Source organism: Oryx dammah, unplaced genomic scaffold (genome assembly GCF_014754425.2).
Source record: "Oryx dammah isolate SB20612 unplaced genomic scaffold, SCBI_Odam_1.1 HiC_scaffold_11, whole genome shotgun sequence".
NCBI classification, from domain to species: Eukaryota; Metazoa; Chordata; class Mammalia; order Artiodactyla; family Bovidae; genus Oryx; species Oryx dammah.
In genome coordinates, this window is record NW_024070195.1 from 25,927,392 (window position 1) to 25,944,155 (window position 16,764).

The following is a 16,764-nucleotide window of genomic DNA, read 5'->3' on the forward strand; positions in this document are numbered from 1 at the left end:
CATGAGAGTCTGGTGAATGCTTATGAGTTAGCAATGTTTGCTACTCAGCGGAGAACCAGAAATCCAACCCAGCTAGAAGCAGTAATCAGGATCTGGCCATTTGGCCAAAACAGCTGAGGATTTCCTGCCAGAGAGGCGCTTGGCAAAAGCTTGTCTTTCAGGGAAGAGGTTCCAGACGTCTTATTTTGTTCCTGTTCACTGGCCGTATTTCCTGCCTCTTCCCAGCTGCTTAAGTAACTCGGTCACATTACACATTCCCCTTGGGTGCCTTGTTATTGAGTGCCCTTCCAGGTTTGGACACTCACGTTAACACTTTCATCTTCAAACGTTCTGGTTGTTTGTTTTATAGAAGGAATGTTCTTTTGAAGGAAGTTCACAGATAAAGAGGGCTTTACAATTTATTATTGTCAGACTCACGTCTCCATGAGGAAAAGGGTTTTTGAGTTAAAGGGCTTAACCCACTGCCACAGTGACTCCTTGAGGCATTCTTGAAAGAGACGGTCCGTCAAATTCAGATCAGCTGGTGAGCAAACCTGCAGTTGGGTGTCTGGTCATCGCACATGAACTGAATTGCTGCTCACCGTTAGGAAAGCATATTTGTTCACTGTAGACAGAGCTAGTGATGCAAACAGAAAGTAGCTTGCACGTGGCTGCACTCACATGTATGTTCCAGGAAGAGGAAACCACACATGTGCATGGGGAATAATCAGAAGGTCACTCACCGTTTTCTGAGCTACCCACTCTGTTCCTCATCCCCCGCTTGACTTTTTTGCCTTTGTTGTTCTTGGAAGCAAAGGTCTCTCTCATCTCACTTCACAGTCTTGCCAATGAAATTTCTCCTCCTTCTCCTCTCCTTCTTTGCCTTCTTCTTTAACGCTTACCTTGTAAGAAGAGCTATACGTCCCAGGGACACACATGAGTCAGAAGAAAGTTGAGAAAACTGGGTTGTCAGCCTCTGTCTATTTGAGCAATTTCCTGCTCAGCATGTCTGCAGACTGCTGGCTGGTGACCTCAGTTCCCAGCAGCTGCCTCTCCAATATCAATCACACTCTCAGTGGTTTCCTCTCTGGTCACTTTCATGGCGTGAGTTCCATCACCTGGAGGGAGTACACCTAAAATAGCCCTGGCCCTGTACCTTGTGCTAGGGGAAGCCAGCAGCTCCAGTTATTCTCACGTTCTCATCTCCTGGTTCATCAATTGAAATAGTTTTTCTATGTAAAGTTACTACCAATTCAGAGAAATACCTTTTATTAAAATATTGTCAGTATAATATGAATTGTGCCACTTTGCTGCAGTTCTAGAATTAGGTGCTTCTTCCTGTTTGTGGGATTCAGTTCAGTTCAGTAGCTCAGTCGTGTCTGACTCTTTGCGACCCCATGAACCGCAGCATGCCAGGCCTCCCTGTCCATCACCAACTCCCGGAGTCCACCCAAACCCATGTCCATCGAATTGATGATACCATCCAACCATCTCATCCTCTGTCATCCCCTTCTCCTCCTGCCTTCAATCTTGCCCAGCATCAGGGTCTTTTCCAATGAGTCAGGTCTTTGCATCAGATGGTCAAAGTATTAGAGTTTCAGCTTCAACATAAGTCCTTCCATTGAACACCCAGGACTGATCTCCTTTAGGATGGACTGGTTGGATCTCCTTGCAGTCCAAGGGACTCTCAAGAGTCTTCTCCAACACCACAGTTCAAAAGCATCAATTCTTCGGTGCTCAGCTTTCTTTGTAGTCCAACTCTGGATTTGATTTGTGGGATTGCTTTTCTTTTTTCAACAACATTAAAATTCAAAAATTAACTCTAATTTTTATGTTTTTTTTTTCATTGCCTTTCAGTCTTTAAAGAAGCTCAACCATGCCAATGTAGTAAAATTAAAAGAAGTTATCAGGGAAAATGATCATCTTTATTTTATCTTTGAGTACATGAAGGAGAATCTTTACCAGCTCATTAAAGAAAGGTACAGGGTGGTCAACATATTCTTAGAAATAAATGTTGCAATGTGCATGTGTTTTCCTTCTGCTTTTGTTTATTGTGGGCATGCTGCTTGAGCTTGGCTGTTTAAAGCTGCCAGGAGATGAGGGGCCCCCACCTGCAGTCCTGCTTGGGAGGCCCTGGGATAGCTGGGGAGAAAACTGCTTTCAGAGTAGTCATTATGAATGTCTTAATGGGTGATTTATCCAAACAGACTCAGAGGTTTTGCAGATAACTCTGCAGGTCTCCTTTCCACGGGATAGTATGGGCTGAGTGACTAAAGGTGAAAAGTGCAGCACATTCATTCATTCTGAGCCATCCGTCGGATACTTCCAGGCCCCTTACAGTGCCTGTCTTGCTACAGTGCTCAGGGCTCGCATGCTGGGAAGACAAAGAAACAAATAAAAAATTCACCTGCAATGGTCATTTTGAACTTTAAAAGTGAACCGTGTGGAACCTGTTGGGCACATTTTCTTGGTAGCAGGTGAATGCCATTTGGAGCATCCCTCTGAGTAATTTCAGTGAACAAATAGCATTTTCATTGTCAGGAATAGCAATGAAGCTGTATGGCTTGCACAACCAAGGGAAAATGTCACTATCCACTGCATCTCCTAAGACCTTCAAGTGAAAGACCTCAGATCTTGCCCATCAAAAATTGGTTACACTTTAATTATATTATGGAGAGAGGCGATTTTTTATAAGATATATTGGAAGGAATTTTTCTAGGTTTATTATTAAATGTTTAATTGTTTCTTCTTTGTAACATAACTGAATATATTTGGTACTTATAAGGTATGCTCTGTTACATGGATAAGCATTTGCTTTTCGTTGGTCTTTCTGATCCAAGGATCTGAACAAATTAGCATGTGAGCAAGTGTTTTCTTATGTTCTTTTGGTTATGCTAAGAATTTGAGGACAGGGGATTTGTTTTGATAAACAAATTTCATAAATCGAGATTTATAACTTTTTTTCCTCTGCCCCACACAGAAATAAGTTGTTTCCTGAGTCTGCTATAAGAAATATCATGTATCAGATACTGCAAGGACTTGCATTTATTCACAAACACGGTAGGTGATTGGAGTATTGTGCTTTTGAATAGCAATGAAATGCTGTCCTCAGGTAGAAGGTGTAGGATGCATCAGTGTCTTTTGTAACTGACTCCCAGAAGAAGTTGAAGAGTTGTGAGGCTGATAATGGATTTTGGAATATGTTATCTCCTGTAGCTTGATTTCTGAATTTCCCTCATTATTTATCATTTCTGCATGTTCTTATTCTGTAGGCTTTAACATCAAGCTTGTTAGTTATATGTTGAAGAATTATTCCTGACCATTAACGGGTGTATTAATGAGAAGCCTCATTTAGAATTCAGACAAGCTCCATCCACATATGATGTTTAACCCCCCTTAACTAGCACTGCTTTGTTGTGGTTTCTCATTTTCTTAGTATATTTAATTTCAGCTTGTTCAGAAGGGTGCAAAGTGGTCTAATAAGATTTATGCACCAGGAAAATAAAATACACTTAAAATAAGCAAAGAAAAAGCAAAACAAGACATGGATATAGCCAGGGGTGAGGTTACTCCATGAAATACATGTCAGCAAGTCTTATTTAAGTAGAAGAAACAGACTACCTCTGTGAGTCTGCGTCTGTTGTCAGACAATGCAGAACATGAAACACGACCAATTGCAACCTACTTTGTCTCTCCAATGTATAAACGGTTCAGTTGCCCAAGAGAAGTAGAGCTGTTCCTGGTACTGATACCAGAGAGGTTTCTCTCATGGATCTTTATGTAATGTTACCCCCACAGTAAACACAGCAATGGGTTGCATGAGATAGTTCCAGGTCATCCCCCTCAACACAGGCCAATTACGTCACCTGATCAGAGAAAATGGTCCTACTGGGGTCCAGTATGACTCACTCTAGGGATGGTCTGATTAGCCCAGGGAGAGATTTAGAGCATCCAGAGGAATGGATGGTCACATACCCATCAGGAAATCCTCTATCACTGTTGTTCTTAGCTGGGCTTTTGTACAGTATTGAGTAGGATTAGTAGTCATTAGTAGGCATTACTAGTCTGGGTTATTAACTGGCCACAGACCCAGCTGAGGTTGGGTTGATACCTTCTTATGAACACAGAGCCTCGAGATGGACATATGTGTCTACCAGGGGAGTAAGGAGTCCCTCAGGAGGCCATTTGGGGTGGCTTTGACTTCCAGACAGATGGACAAGCTGATATTACACAGGCAGAAATCTGTTCCCTCCCAGTCTAAAGGTATCACTGCCACTGCAAATATTGCACCAGCAAATGCAATATTACCAATTCATTACCCAACAAGGAAGCTGGGCAGAAGCCCGATGATGATAGTCAGTTCAGATTTGACGCAAATTGGCAGTGAGGGGAAAAGGCATTGTGCCACATGGTAAGTCTGGGACCCTTCCCAGTCTTCTCTAAGACCCCTAAGCAGCACCTCACACTTAGAGGTCAAACGAAACACAGACAGACAGAGGCTGTCCATCTGTGGAAGCTGCGGGTATGTGCTGAATAATTCAAGAGTGATATGCAAGCCATTAAACCAATTCTATAAAAAGTCTTCAGTAAAAGGTATCATCTCTGATTCCACTGACACAGGTTGAAGGAACACTTGTAACACAAAAATCCCAAGGGATGGTATGAGTTTGCAAAATGCTGAAAACTTCTGGTGTGGTGTCTTACAGACAGACAGGAGGAGAAGGAGCACTTACTAGATCAGAGAGTTCAGGAGAAAGAAATGGTGAGAAATCAAAGGGAATCTCCAAAGAGAAGGGTCAACTAGACATGTTCCAATAGGGACCCATCAGAGTGTCTCAGTTACCGGGGCTCTTTGCTCAGAGGACTGCGTGGTGGGTCTGTAAGAAAGTTAATATGTGTTGGCTTTCTCTTCCTTTCCTTTTTGTTGCTTTTTGTGAGGCTTGGTTGTTGCCAGGAAGAACTTACATCCTTTTATTCAGGTCTCTACCAAATCCCATCAAATCAACCCACATATGCTCACACAGACATGCACCCATATTTGCACACACATGCACACATCTGTGAGCACACATGCATCTACATATATGCTCTCCCCCAACACCCACCAGGGCACATATATGCACACACACACAATGCATAGTCATATCTAGTAATTTAGCATCCATAAATGATTGTGTGAAAACAGCTCTTTGGAACCTTGCATTATCAGTCTCCCTTGCATGCCTTACACACTTGAATTGTCTTGGAAATGGTGCAAGAGAAGGCTCAGTTTATGGTGGTCAGACCTCCTTTGCTCTTCTAATCCCAGCACCATGCTTCTTCCTCAGATTCTTGTGGACACTCTCCCCCAGCTAACTGCCAGTTCTGGTTTGAGCTTAATGTTATTTCATCCATTGCCTATTGTGTTTCCTTGCCAGGTTCTCAGGTAGAGAGAACAAATGGCGTCTTTTCCTTTCAAAGAAGAGGAAGAGGTTCAGAGAGGTTTAAAGACGTGCCAAAGGCCCCACTGCCTTAGAGCAGTAGAGTGGAGACTAGTTCCCATATCTGTGTCCATTTGCCATGCTTCTCTAGAAAAACCTGCCTGTTCTCACAGAGAGCAGAGAATCAGAGGTGAAGAAAGTCGTGATGATAATTGAGGTGGGGGAACTTGCCCTAGGGGTCCTGTGGTAAAGAATCCATCTGCCGATGCAGGGGACACAGTTCAATCCCTGACTTGGAAAGATTCCATATGCCATGGGGCAGCTGAGACCACGTGTCTGCTGAGCCGGCTGTCTAGAACCAGAGAAGTCACCGCAGTGAGAAGCCCAAGCACCGCAGCTAGAGAGTAGCCCCTGTGCGCTGCAATTGGAGAAAGCCCATGCGCAGCAACGAAGACCCAGTGCAGCCAAAAATAAATAATAAAATCAATTAATTGATTTTTAAAATTAACTAAACATAATTGGAGGTGGGATAGATACTTATTTTGCGGGTTCTATCTCCTTTTCATTCATAAATGATTTTTGAAAACTTTTGAATGGTGTTTGTATGGTGTTGACTGAACTTTGGAGCTTTATACTGTTCCTTTCACCCAGTCATGGAAAAAAAAATAATTGAAAGCACTTCACAGATTTTTTTCTGTGAGTTCCAGGCCCTTCCCTGCTGGCTGGTTCTCACTGTGTGAAGGTGCTGTCTGTCCCTGGGAACAGACTCCTTGGGGAGCAGAGCACAGAGCCGCAGGTGGTTGCTATGGCCGTGTCAGTGACTACCTCCCCCTACTGGGAATGAAAACACAGCTCCATTGGTGCTGAGAGCAATGCCAAGGCATATGTACTTTGCAGAAGTTAAATAATGAATGCAAAGTGAGTTTCATCCTTGCCCTGCACTTAAAAATATCCCTGCAGGGAATCTGAAGTGCCTTGGGTGGCGTAAAGGAAAATGTTTGGCCCGAAGAGGTGGTTCTCTGCTTCGTGTTTCAGCCCTGTCTTGCTGTACATGGCCTTGAGTCAGCCCTTGGCCTTTCTGTGTGTTGGTATCCCTCCTGGCCTTCTTGATAAAAGCACTGCCGGTTTAAATTCGGTAATATCTGTGAAATTACAACTTCCCCAGGAGGAAAGTGCACTATAGAAATCCATAGTGTTTAAGTATTCTCTGGTTATTTTCACGTATTCCTATCAGATTCCTCATGAACAGAATGTGGAGAGGAGAAAGCCTTCTTTGTGGCATGATGTTTTTCTTGCCCAAGGGTTGTTAGTGAAAAAGAAAGCACAACACATTTTCTGCCAGGATGAAAGAGAAAATCCCTCTGTTATTCCACTGATGTGGGGTACCCTGAAATTAAATTGAAGGTCTGTTCCTGTGTTCTGAAAGCCAAACAGTTTCGAACAGGAAGATTCTGTGTTAATAGCACTTTGCTGTTTCATGATCTCTGAACAACCCCGCTATAAGGGTTTTCATTGTGAATCAGAAGTGCAGAGGAAGACGTGGGCTCATTGTTACAAGCCCGAGTGCACACAGCAGCAGAACATGGATTGGGCCAGGAATCAGATCAGAGCTTAGCGCCACCTCCTCACAGGTGGGGGGGGGGGGGGGGGGGCGGGGCGGGGATGGGGCGGCACATCACCAGCTTCATGAACTTTAATTCTTTTTGCAAAAAAATGGAGCTAGGGTGTCTGCCTGCCCCCTTTGCCAGGTTGTCGAGACTATGAAATGAGAGGAGAGGTACTACAGACAATGACAAGCTCCTGCAAGGTGCTGATGTGCCAAGCACTGCACTAAAAGCTCTGCAAAATATTAACACATGAATCCTGCAAAACAACCCCACAAAGTAGATGCTGTTATGTCCCCATTTTATGGGGGGCAACTCATTTCCCAGCCAGTGAACACAACTGGGATTTGAAATCAGGCAACCCAATCACTCTGCCTACTTAACTATTACGAAGCATTGCCTCTCATAGTGATCAAATAGTGATGCTTTGTTAAAATAGAGATGAAAAGTAAAGGTACCTGACAAGAGGGCCTTAGACCTTTAATTAATGAATAGAACTCATGAGTTTAAGGTTGATCATAGTTGTTGCTATTACTCAGGCCAGATATTCTACAGACATATGCACAAATGCTTCCTAGTTATAAAGGCTTATCTTCAAATACTGTATGACAGATGACATATGTCAACTGACAAATACAGTTTTCATTAGTCATTTTTAAGAGTCTGTTTGCAATTAAACTTTTTCCCTAGCCATTTTTTCTCTGATACTTTATTTGGGGTCTGAAGTTTGATCCTTCCGGATCAAAGGAAAGCTGTTTAGAGGGAGATATGAGGAATCAGAATCTTACCCCTCCTCATTTCATTAGTGCTCACCTTCTCTGTGGAAGTAGGATTAAAGACCAGTTAGCAGGAAAGGATAAAGCTTGACTGATGGGAGCAGTTTGTCGGTGTGTACCAGAGCATGACCTGGGTGGAAGCAAGTTAACAGGGTCTGGAGTGCAGGAATGATGCTTGTATCCGAGTACAGTTGATACGATAGGATGCACTGGATAAGAGAAGATGCAGGATTGTTGAGTGAGTGTTATGGTTGGTGGCAGGGAAGGTGGCAGTGGCACCTGGATGTGGAGGACATTTCAGTGTCGGAGAAATGCCACTTAAGTTTGGAAATAACAATGTAGCCCAACTAGAGGAGAAAAGGGCAGTCTAAGGAGAAACAGGGTTAATCCGGACTGGAAAGGACCAGCCCCACAAATCAAGGTTTTGCCATCTGGATTGAGAGGGACAGAACAGAGCCAGAGAGTACAAGAGCTCTGACACACTGCTTGGTGGGATTGTGACTAATTCAGCCCTCATCCCCTTGTGACTCACTTTCCCCATCTGTTCGGTAAGCAAATGACGTTTGTGGTCTCTTTTTTTCATGCTTTTGATGCTCTGAGTGTTTAGGAAGAGAAACCATCATCTATAGATCGTATGTTTCAGGGGTCGTGGAGGCTTCCTGGGTGCACTGGCAAAAGATCCCATTCTCATAACTGCATGCATATTTACACATTTTTAAGTCATAGAAAGGGCAGAAAGGACCCAAAGGAAGTATTTTGATGAAAACTGTGACCCAAGTCTGTTATTGTCTGGGGAAAGATCGATCCAACATAACTATAAGCAACCTGGATGTCATATCAAAAGTTTGAGAATGAGAGATGATTTGGGAGAGGAGAAGAGTGGTTTGGGACAGGTTAATATGGAGGTGACATCAGCTGTTGTCCCTCCTATCAAAGATAGGAGTCTGAAGAGGGGCAGCAGGCACATTAGAGATGCAAATGTGACCACATGAGCACAGAGGTGGTTGAGGAACAGTCAGCATGTCAGGGATGGCTCTTACTTCCTCCCATAATGTGCTACTTTGAATCCAGCTTCTCAGCATTGGTTGTGATAGTAGGTGACAAATAACCCCATCAGCAGCACTGACAGAGTTGTATTCCCTGTTTTGGTGACCCATTCAGGTTTAGACTCATGCAGAATGATGTCTGCCAGTGATACTCTCTGCAGGAGGAAGGCATGTGATGCTGATCAGTGGGTGTTTGGGTCTCTCCTGCCTGTACCCCTGAAGCCCTGCTGTAGCTGAGACAGGCTTCACACTTGATGAGTTATCTCTGCCTTTCACAATGTGGATTACAGATCCACATTGTGCTTTTTCACTGGGCAAAGTAATCAGTATTTGACATTTAAACATATTTGCAATACACATCATGATCTCAGATATGAGTAGGTCATATTCGTAAATCCCTTGTTTCTTAAACGAAAACTGTAATTGTGTTTCTGCAGCAGTGTAAACTCCTAGTATCCCAGTACCATGGTTTTAATGGTTTTAATCTCAAATTCTTTCTGGCTGACTTGGGCAACATACGCATGGTATTTTTCCCTAGAGTGACAATTTCTTTTTGCCAGGTTATCTCAGCCCATAATGGAGTTTTGGTATTTTAAAAGAAGTTTGTTCTCTGGGGAAAAAAAAAAATTATGAAGACAACTTTGAAGGACTTGACATTTTGAATTCATCCAAGGAAAATGAATGGCCCAAAGGGCTTTGTATTATCATCACTGGGATGAATGGACTGAGCCTTCGGTGTCATACCAAACTATCACTGTCATGAAAAGAGCAATAAAGCTTTAAAGAGTGATGCAGACACGATCTGCCTCTGAATTCCTTTTCTACTTCCTCTGCAGGCTTTTTCCATCGGGACTTAAAGCCAGAGAACCTCCTTTGTATGGGACCCGAACTTGTGAAAATTGCAGACTTTGGATTGGCCCGAGAAATCCGATCAAGACCTCCATACACAGACTATGTATCTACCAGATGGTGAGTACACTCTTCCTCAAGAGGATTTAATTGCATTTCTTATATTTAAAGACCATGCGATTATACTGAGGAGAGTATTAATGTCACAAATACTAACTTTCCACCAAGAGCACCATTTGAAAACACCTATGTGTAGGAATGTTGGTATTGTACAAGCTTTAAAAGCTTGTGTTGTAAATAATTTTAGAAGCAAGTCCGACAGGGAACTATATTCAGTATCTTGTAGTAAACTATAATAGAAAAGAATCTGAAAAAGAATGTATATGTATCTGAATCACTTTGCTGTATACCAGAAACTAACACAACATTGTAAATAAACTATACTTCAATAAAAAATATTATAGGAAATCCATTATGCTTTTCTATAATCTAAATAGTCTGTATATAGAGCATCCTAAAGACTGTTTCCTAAAAGAGTTGTGTAAAAGATTCTCTAAAGGCCTGTTGGAAAATCAGCTAACTGGTGTTATTAAAACTTTCAGACCCTAAGCATTTGATTTAAGCAGTTGGCCATGACCAAGAAGAGCCTACAGATGATGAGCTCTATATTCTCTCTCGCTCGCTCTCTGCCTGCTCTCTCTCACTATCTGTATTTCTCAAAGATGCTGTAGAGAAGAGACCTGTTGAGAAATGCTCAACAGAAAATTTTGTGATATAGAAGAGCCCAGCTTTATGCTGCAGCCACAGCTGTTGGCTTTACAAGTTAACACACCGCCCTGAACAAGACAGAAAACAGAAATACACAAATGCTCTCCTGGAGAGCTCATTGTGTGTTTAGTTTTCTCCTGGCTATTGGATGGGAACTAGCTTCTCCTCTGTCCTGCAGGTACCGGGCTCCAGAGGTGCTCCTGCGGTCCACCAGCTACAGCTCGCCCATCGACATCTGGGCCGTGGGCTGCATCATGGCAGAGGTGTACACCCTCCGGCCGCTCTTCCCCGGGGCCAGTGAGATCGATACTATCTTCAAAATCTGCCAAGTACTGGGGACACCCAAGAAGGTAAATGATGTGGGCCAAAGCAGCAGCCTCCCGTGCTCCCGGCCGCCTCCCTGGGCAGCACGGGCTCGTTCTGGAGTCTTCCTCGCCCTGGTAGTCTTCCGCCTGCTCCTCCTACCCTGCAGTGGAAAACTTCCTGGCTCCCTCTGCTTTTCTCCCCATGCCTCTCTGCTCTCTGCTCCCTTCTGTGCACTCATGGCCACATCTCTTATCCATGCAGAAGTCCCCTAATGTGATCCGTAGCCCTCCTCCGCTCCTTTATAACCCCAGTCACAGATTGACACCTGCCTCTGGGATGGCCCACCATAGTGAGTAGGGTGTGGCAGTGACAAGTCACCGGTCTGTTATGGGCACGTGTGCCGGAATATAAAGTCCTTATTTCAGCAGCTGGCTAGGGAATGTTCTCTACCTTTTCCTTTCAGACTGACTGGCCTGAAGGCTACCAACTGTCAAATGCGATGAACTTCCGCTGGCCCCAGTGTGTGCCCAATAACTTGAAGACCCTCATTCCAAATGCCAGCAGCGAAGCAGTTCAGCTCCTGAGAGACATGCTACAGTGGGATCCCAAGAAACGGCCAACAGCTAGTCAGGTTTCCTTCCATTTTCTTCTGATGCATTCCTCATGAAGTTCATGTCTAATTGTGAATGATTCCTATATAGATTATGGGAAGTGCTTTATTAGGTAATATGGGTGAAAAATAGTACTGAATACCACTAATCGTGAACTATATAAGGTGTAAGAATTCAAAATAGTTTGAAACTCTTTATGTCTAAAGCAGTAAAGGTGTAAACAACATAGTTCCTTTGAAAATTGCTGTACAGTTCACGTCATATAACAATAATACATGGAAATGAAAATAGATATATACATCTGTCTTTGGCAAATGTTTTCTAATATATTCTGAGTTAGGGTGATATGTAACAGTGTGTTTATAACGCAGGACTGGTTATTGAAAGGTAGTTTGAAAATATCTTGTAAGATACATATCACTCATTTTATAGATGACGGAGGGAGAGAGCTAATAATAACTGTAATTAGCATTTTATAGCACTTGACAGTTTGCAGATGCTTTTGTTTGTTTTTCTGTGATATTAATCCCATGAAGGCTCCATGAGATAGGTGTTACTGGTTTCATTCTATAAACGAGAAAATTAAATCTCAGAAAGTTTAAGTGATTTGCAAAAAAAAAAAAAAAGGAAGTTAGTGTGATTTGCCTTATTAACTCCACCAGTAGCTAGTGCAGACAGTGTACCATCAACAACAGTTCCGTCATGTGGCTGACATGCCTTCTGGCTCCTGTTTCTCCAACCTGTCCTCCTTCAGGCCATTTTGACTTAGAGTATAAAGCACACCCAAAGGAAGCATGTGGTGCTGTGGACTTCAACCACTCCTAGACCCCCTGCCAGCCTCTTTTTGTGTTGTACCTGGCCCCTTCTCAGCTTGTCTCATTGATAAATCCATACCCAGAGGACGAAAAAGGAGACCAGTTGTAATCAGGTTCAACGACTTGGCTGAGCAAAAGTGACGGACAGAGTCACTTGAGGACAGGGCCCATGTGATGTTAGAATTTGTGAGAGCTGAGAGCTGACAGTTGGGGGGGATTGAGGTATGGGGAGAAAGCAGCTTTCCAATGGTTCAAAGAAGAGAGAGCCAAGAACTCTAGATGGCTCAAGAAGGTTAGAGAGTGCTCAGAAATGCACTTCTGGTGATGAAATTCACAAGTGTTTTCAGGCCACGGAAGGAAGCTGTCTGATGAACCCAGCTTTCTAAAGAATAAACAGGGGCTATGAAAATAAAAAGATTCAGTAACAAGGAACCAAGAGAGAATGTTTACTTTTTAGGAATAGTATCAGAAAAGCTAAAAATACCCCGAATTCAGTTGAGACTTGCAAAAAATACCTGGGACTAAAGAGAAGACTTCCTGAGCTAGACGTCAGAGTCCAGGACCTCTGTGGGAGTATCCATGTTATTTGCATCTATATCTGCACTTCCTTATCATCATTACAGGTGTTTATGGCTAGGTCCCAGAGTCACTGAGAAAGGTTACGTTATATTCAGTGACTTCCACTCAAAAAGACTAGGGAGTATTTCAGAGAGAATTGCAAACCCCAGCACTTTACGATTTATTCCTTGGTGATGCAGAAATCACAGTTATCTTGATGGACAAGGTTTAACTATAGTATGTTTGACACTCTTGGCATTTCTGATGTTAAAGCAGATGTACCTGCTTATTTTTATTTTTATTATAGTATAGCTGATTTACAGTATTGTGTTAATTTCAGGTATACAGCAAAGTGATAGTTTTGCATATTTTTGTCTCAATTCTTTTCCATGACAGGTTGATACAAGATATTGGAGACAGTTCCCTGTGACACACGGCAAACCCTTGTTGTCTGCCGTATCTTCTTATTTTATATTTGATTTTCAGAGTCCTCTTGGATCATTATGTTGGCTCTCTCCATCTTATTTATTTTCTTTCTATGGAATGAAGAAATGGACTTAGAATGGTGAAATATTGTATTTAAGACACAAAGCAAATAAGTTACAAAGCCAGAATATTGGCAGAAGTAGCAGAGGGCATAGCAGTGAACCTGGCTGCTTTACCCAGATAACTTTGAGTGTGGCAACCAGCCCATACATTTTATACTATTTAGGACAAGGAGACTCACAAGGGGTGTGACAGATTCAGGGTGCTGTTTTCTAGTTGGTTTGGGCAAACTACTGCAGCAGACTGGTTAATGCGAAACCTAGCCTGTGACCCTGAATGGTGTCAACCTTCCCAGCCAGACTCTTCTTCTGAAACAGCCTCATGTGTCATTCCAGGCTCTTCGATATCCTTACTTCCAGGTGGGGCACCCCCTGGGCAGCACCACGCACAGCCTCCAGGAGTCAGGAAAATCTCAGAAGGACGTTCTGGAAAAGGCAGCCGCACCACCTCACGTAAAGCCAGTCCCTCCTGCCCAGCCCCCAGCCAAGCCACACACACGCATTTCTTCCAGACAGCATCAAGCCAGCCAGCCCCCTCAGCATCTCGTGTACCCTTATAAAGCCGAGGCTCCCAGGACGGACCACCTACCAGAGGACAAGCCCAGCCCTTTGCTCTTGCCGTCACTCCACCCCAAGCATCCTCAGGCAGTAAGCAGGACAGTTCCCTCAGGAGCCCTGTCTGGCTGTTCCTTTGCTGACCCCACTTCTTCTTCTTCTTTTAATAATTTTATTTATTCATTTTGACTGTACTGGGTCTTCACTGCTTGGGTGGGCTTTTCTCTGGTTGCCGCGCATGGGCTTCTCACTGCAGTCACTTCTCTGGTAGAGCTCAGGCTCAGTAGTTGTGGTACACAGCTTAGTTGCTCTGTGGCATGTGGGATCTTCCCAGATCAGAGATCCAACCCATGTCTCCTGCACTGGCAGGCGGATTCTTCATCATTGAGCTACCAGGGAAGGCCCTGACCGTACTTCTTGCATGGAATATTTTCTTTTCAGCATGTAAGGTCTAATTATAATAGATTGATCTTTTTGATTTCATGGAACTGTGAAAAGAGCCTTGGCTTTGTAGTTAAAGGTCTAAATTCAGGTTCTAGCTCTGCCTGTGAATTATGGGGGTGGTGTCTGCAGACTGTCCACTTGACCCCAACCCACCTAAAGCAGCAGTGTGTGTTTATAAATTTCCTATTGTAGCTAATTCTGTATTTAAGTAGGATCCAGGTCTGCTGAGAAGGCAAATAAGGTATTAATTGCATTGTTTTCTATAAAAGAGCAGGTGATTGACACTTTAGTTACATTCTCTTACATTCTATTTAGGACAGTGTCAATCATGCTGTTTCAGAGATGAGCCCTGGATGAGAATCCAGCTACCTTCCTCGTATGCAAGAAGTACCCTAAATGTCCTTTTTTAAAGCCTTACTTACACAGCTTAGTGTCCCCATTGAATGGAAACTGATGTAACCTGTGCAGGATAAGTGAGAGAGGTTGGAGACTGTTTCCCACCATTGCCTTTTCCAATAAGCAGTGCGTATTGGGGAAGACTACACCCCAGGACCTTCCTCTACACAACCGAGGAAGTTCAGAATGGGGCTTACTCATGGGTGAGCTTCACTAATGCCAAGTATTGCTTCTCCTCCCCACCTCTCTACCCCCTTGTATACACAGAAAATTCTCACTGGTCTGGAGCACAAAAATGGTGAGATGAAGCCAAAGAGTAGGAGAAGGTGGGGTCTCGTTTCCAGGTCAACGAAGGATTCCGATGACTGGGCTGACTTGGATGACTCAGACTTCAGTCCATCCTTCACCAGGATTGACCTGAAAAATAAGAAGAGACAGAGCGACGAGACGCTGTGCAGGCAAGTGTGGGCTCCCATCTGCGCACCGACTGCCTCTGGGTTTGTGAGGTTGTCTTCACATCCCATGCGCTGCCCAGCTTGTGCTGACCAGAACCTTCTTTCTCCCCGTTCAGATTTGAGAGCATTCTGGACCTGAAGCCCTCGGAGCCTGTGGGCACCGGAAACAGCGCCCCCACCCAGACGTCCTATCCCCGGCGTGACACGCCCACCCTGAGGTCGGCGGCCAAGCAACACTACCTGAAGCACTCTCGGTACCTGCCTGGTAATAACACTTCCTGCCCGTGCTCTGGTCACTGATGAGAAATCGTGTCCCCGGAATCTCGAGTTTTGCAAAGCTTCTGTTTTGGACGGTGGTGGCACCACCGTAGAAATATTTGCTGGGCTTCCCAGGTGGTGCTAGTAGTAAAGAATCCGCTTGCCAGTGCAGGAGATGTAAGAGACGCAGGTTCGATCCCTGGAATAGAAAAGATCCCCTGGAGGAGGGCACAGTCAACCTGGCTTCAGTATTCAGACCTGGAGGATCCCATGGACAGAGGGGCCTGGCAGGCTATAGTCCATAGGGCCACAAAGAGATGGACACGACTGAAGCCACTTAGTACACACAGGCTTTGTATTTTCTTTTTCTTTTTGGCTGCACCTCATTGCACGAGGGATCTTAGTTTCCTGACCAGGGATGGAATCCGTGTCCTCTGCAGTGGGAACTCAGAGTCCTAACCACTAGACTGCCAGGGAAGTCCCAGGCTTCCCATTCTTTTCTTGCCTAAGATAAGAAATTCGGTAGAGGAAATGGGATCCAGTCCGAGCGAGTGAGGAACCAGGGAGAGCCAGGCAGTTCGCCTGGGGTCTCTCCAGCCCTGAGTGCTCTCAGGGAACCAGATGGGAGCTTAGCGCCCCGGTCTGGCTTTATGTACCCCAGGGGTTAAATGAAGACACTCTAGTTGGAGAGTGCCCAAGCGTCTCTCCAGTTTCTCTGTATTGTAAACATATAACATTAGCCCACTGTTCATTCACGGATTCATTCCATCAGTCAATTTGTATTGACATCATTTTGTGCTGGGCGCTGAGAATATGGTGGACAAAACAGCCAACTGGGGCCACTGGGTTGCCCATCTTCCAGGGTCTCTGTTCACATTACAGTCTATGCAGTGACTTTAGCCAGCAACCTGTAGACAGTATCCTCATCCTCATATATTCTAGTGGTGGGAGACAGACCCTAAATAAGTATGTACACAGTAGTTGCAGATGGTGACAGCAGTTGTTAAGGGTGATGTAATGGTGGCAGGAGCTGGGCCCCAGAGATTAGGAGGGAACTCCATGTGCAGAGGGATGTGAGAACAGCATGCCTGGGAGAGGGAACAGCCAGTGCAAAGGCCAGGAGGCAGGAAAGGGCTTGGCTTGTGAGAGGCCGCATGGCCCGATCACTGTCAGAGGTGGAGGATGTGTTAGGACATAGGAGGCATCTTTGGGGTCTCGTAAGAAATTTGGATTTTATTTCATGAGCAACAGGAAGCTCTTGAATGGTTGTGACTGGAGGAGTGACACGGTGTTAGCGACGTCTGTGTGCTGTGTGGGCGAGGGACCCACAGGTTGTCACTGTCATCCAGGTCGGGGCAGTGGTGCTCAGGTTGAGGGGG

The 16,764-nt window shown here is 44.4% G+C and overlaps 1 protein-coding gene across 2 annotated transcripts in view; it reads left to right on the forward strand.

Annotated features, from left to right (window-relative positions):
* Positions 1-16,764, forward strand: part of CILK1 (ciliogenesis associated kinase 1) — a 46,570-nt gene that overhangs the window by 21,415 nt on the left and 8,391 nt on the right. For both annotated transcript variants that reach the window (XR_005722702.1, XM_040249454.1), the window contains exons 4-11: positions 1,837-1,958; positions 2,960-3,039; positions 9,662-9,794; positions 10,621-10,792; positions 11,212-11,379; positions 13,614-13,925; positions 14,940-15,130; positions 15,244-15,392. Coding sequence is in view for 1 of the 2 variants with exons in the window: in XM_040249454.1 (XP_040105388.1) it covers positions 1,837-1,958; positions 2,960-3,039; positions 9,662-9,794; positions 10,621-10,792; positions 11,212-11,379; positions 13,614-13,925; positions 14,940-15,130; positions 15,244-15,392 (1,327 nt within the window). In the remaining variant the exon portion in view is untranslated. The remainder of the gene's footprint in view (positions 1-1,836; positions 1,959-2,959; positions 3,040-9,661; positions 9,795-10,620; positions 10,793-11,211; positions 11,380-13,613; positions 13,926-14,939; positions 15,131-15,243; positions 15,393-16,764) is intronic.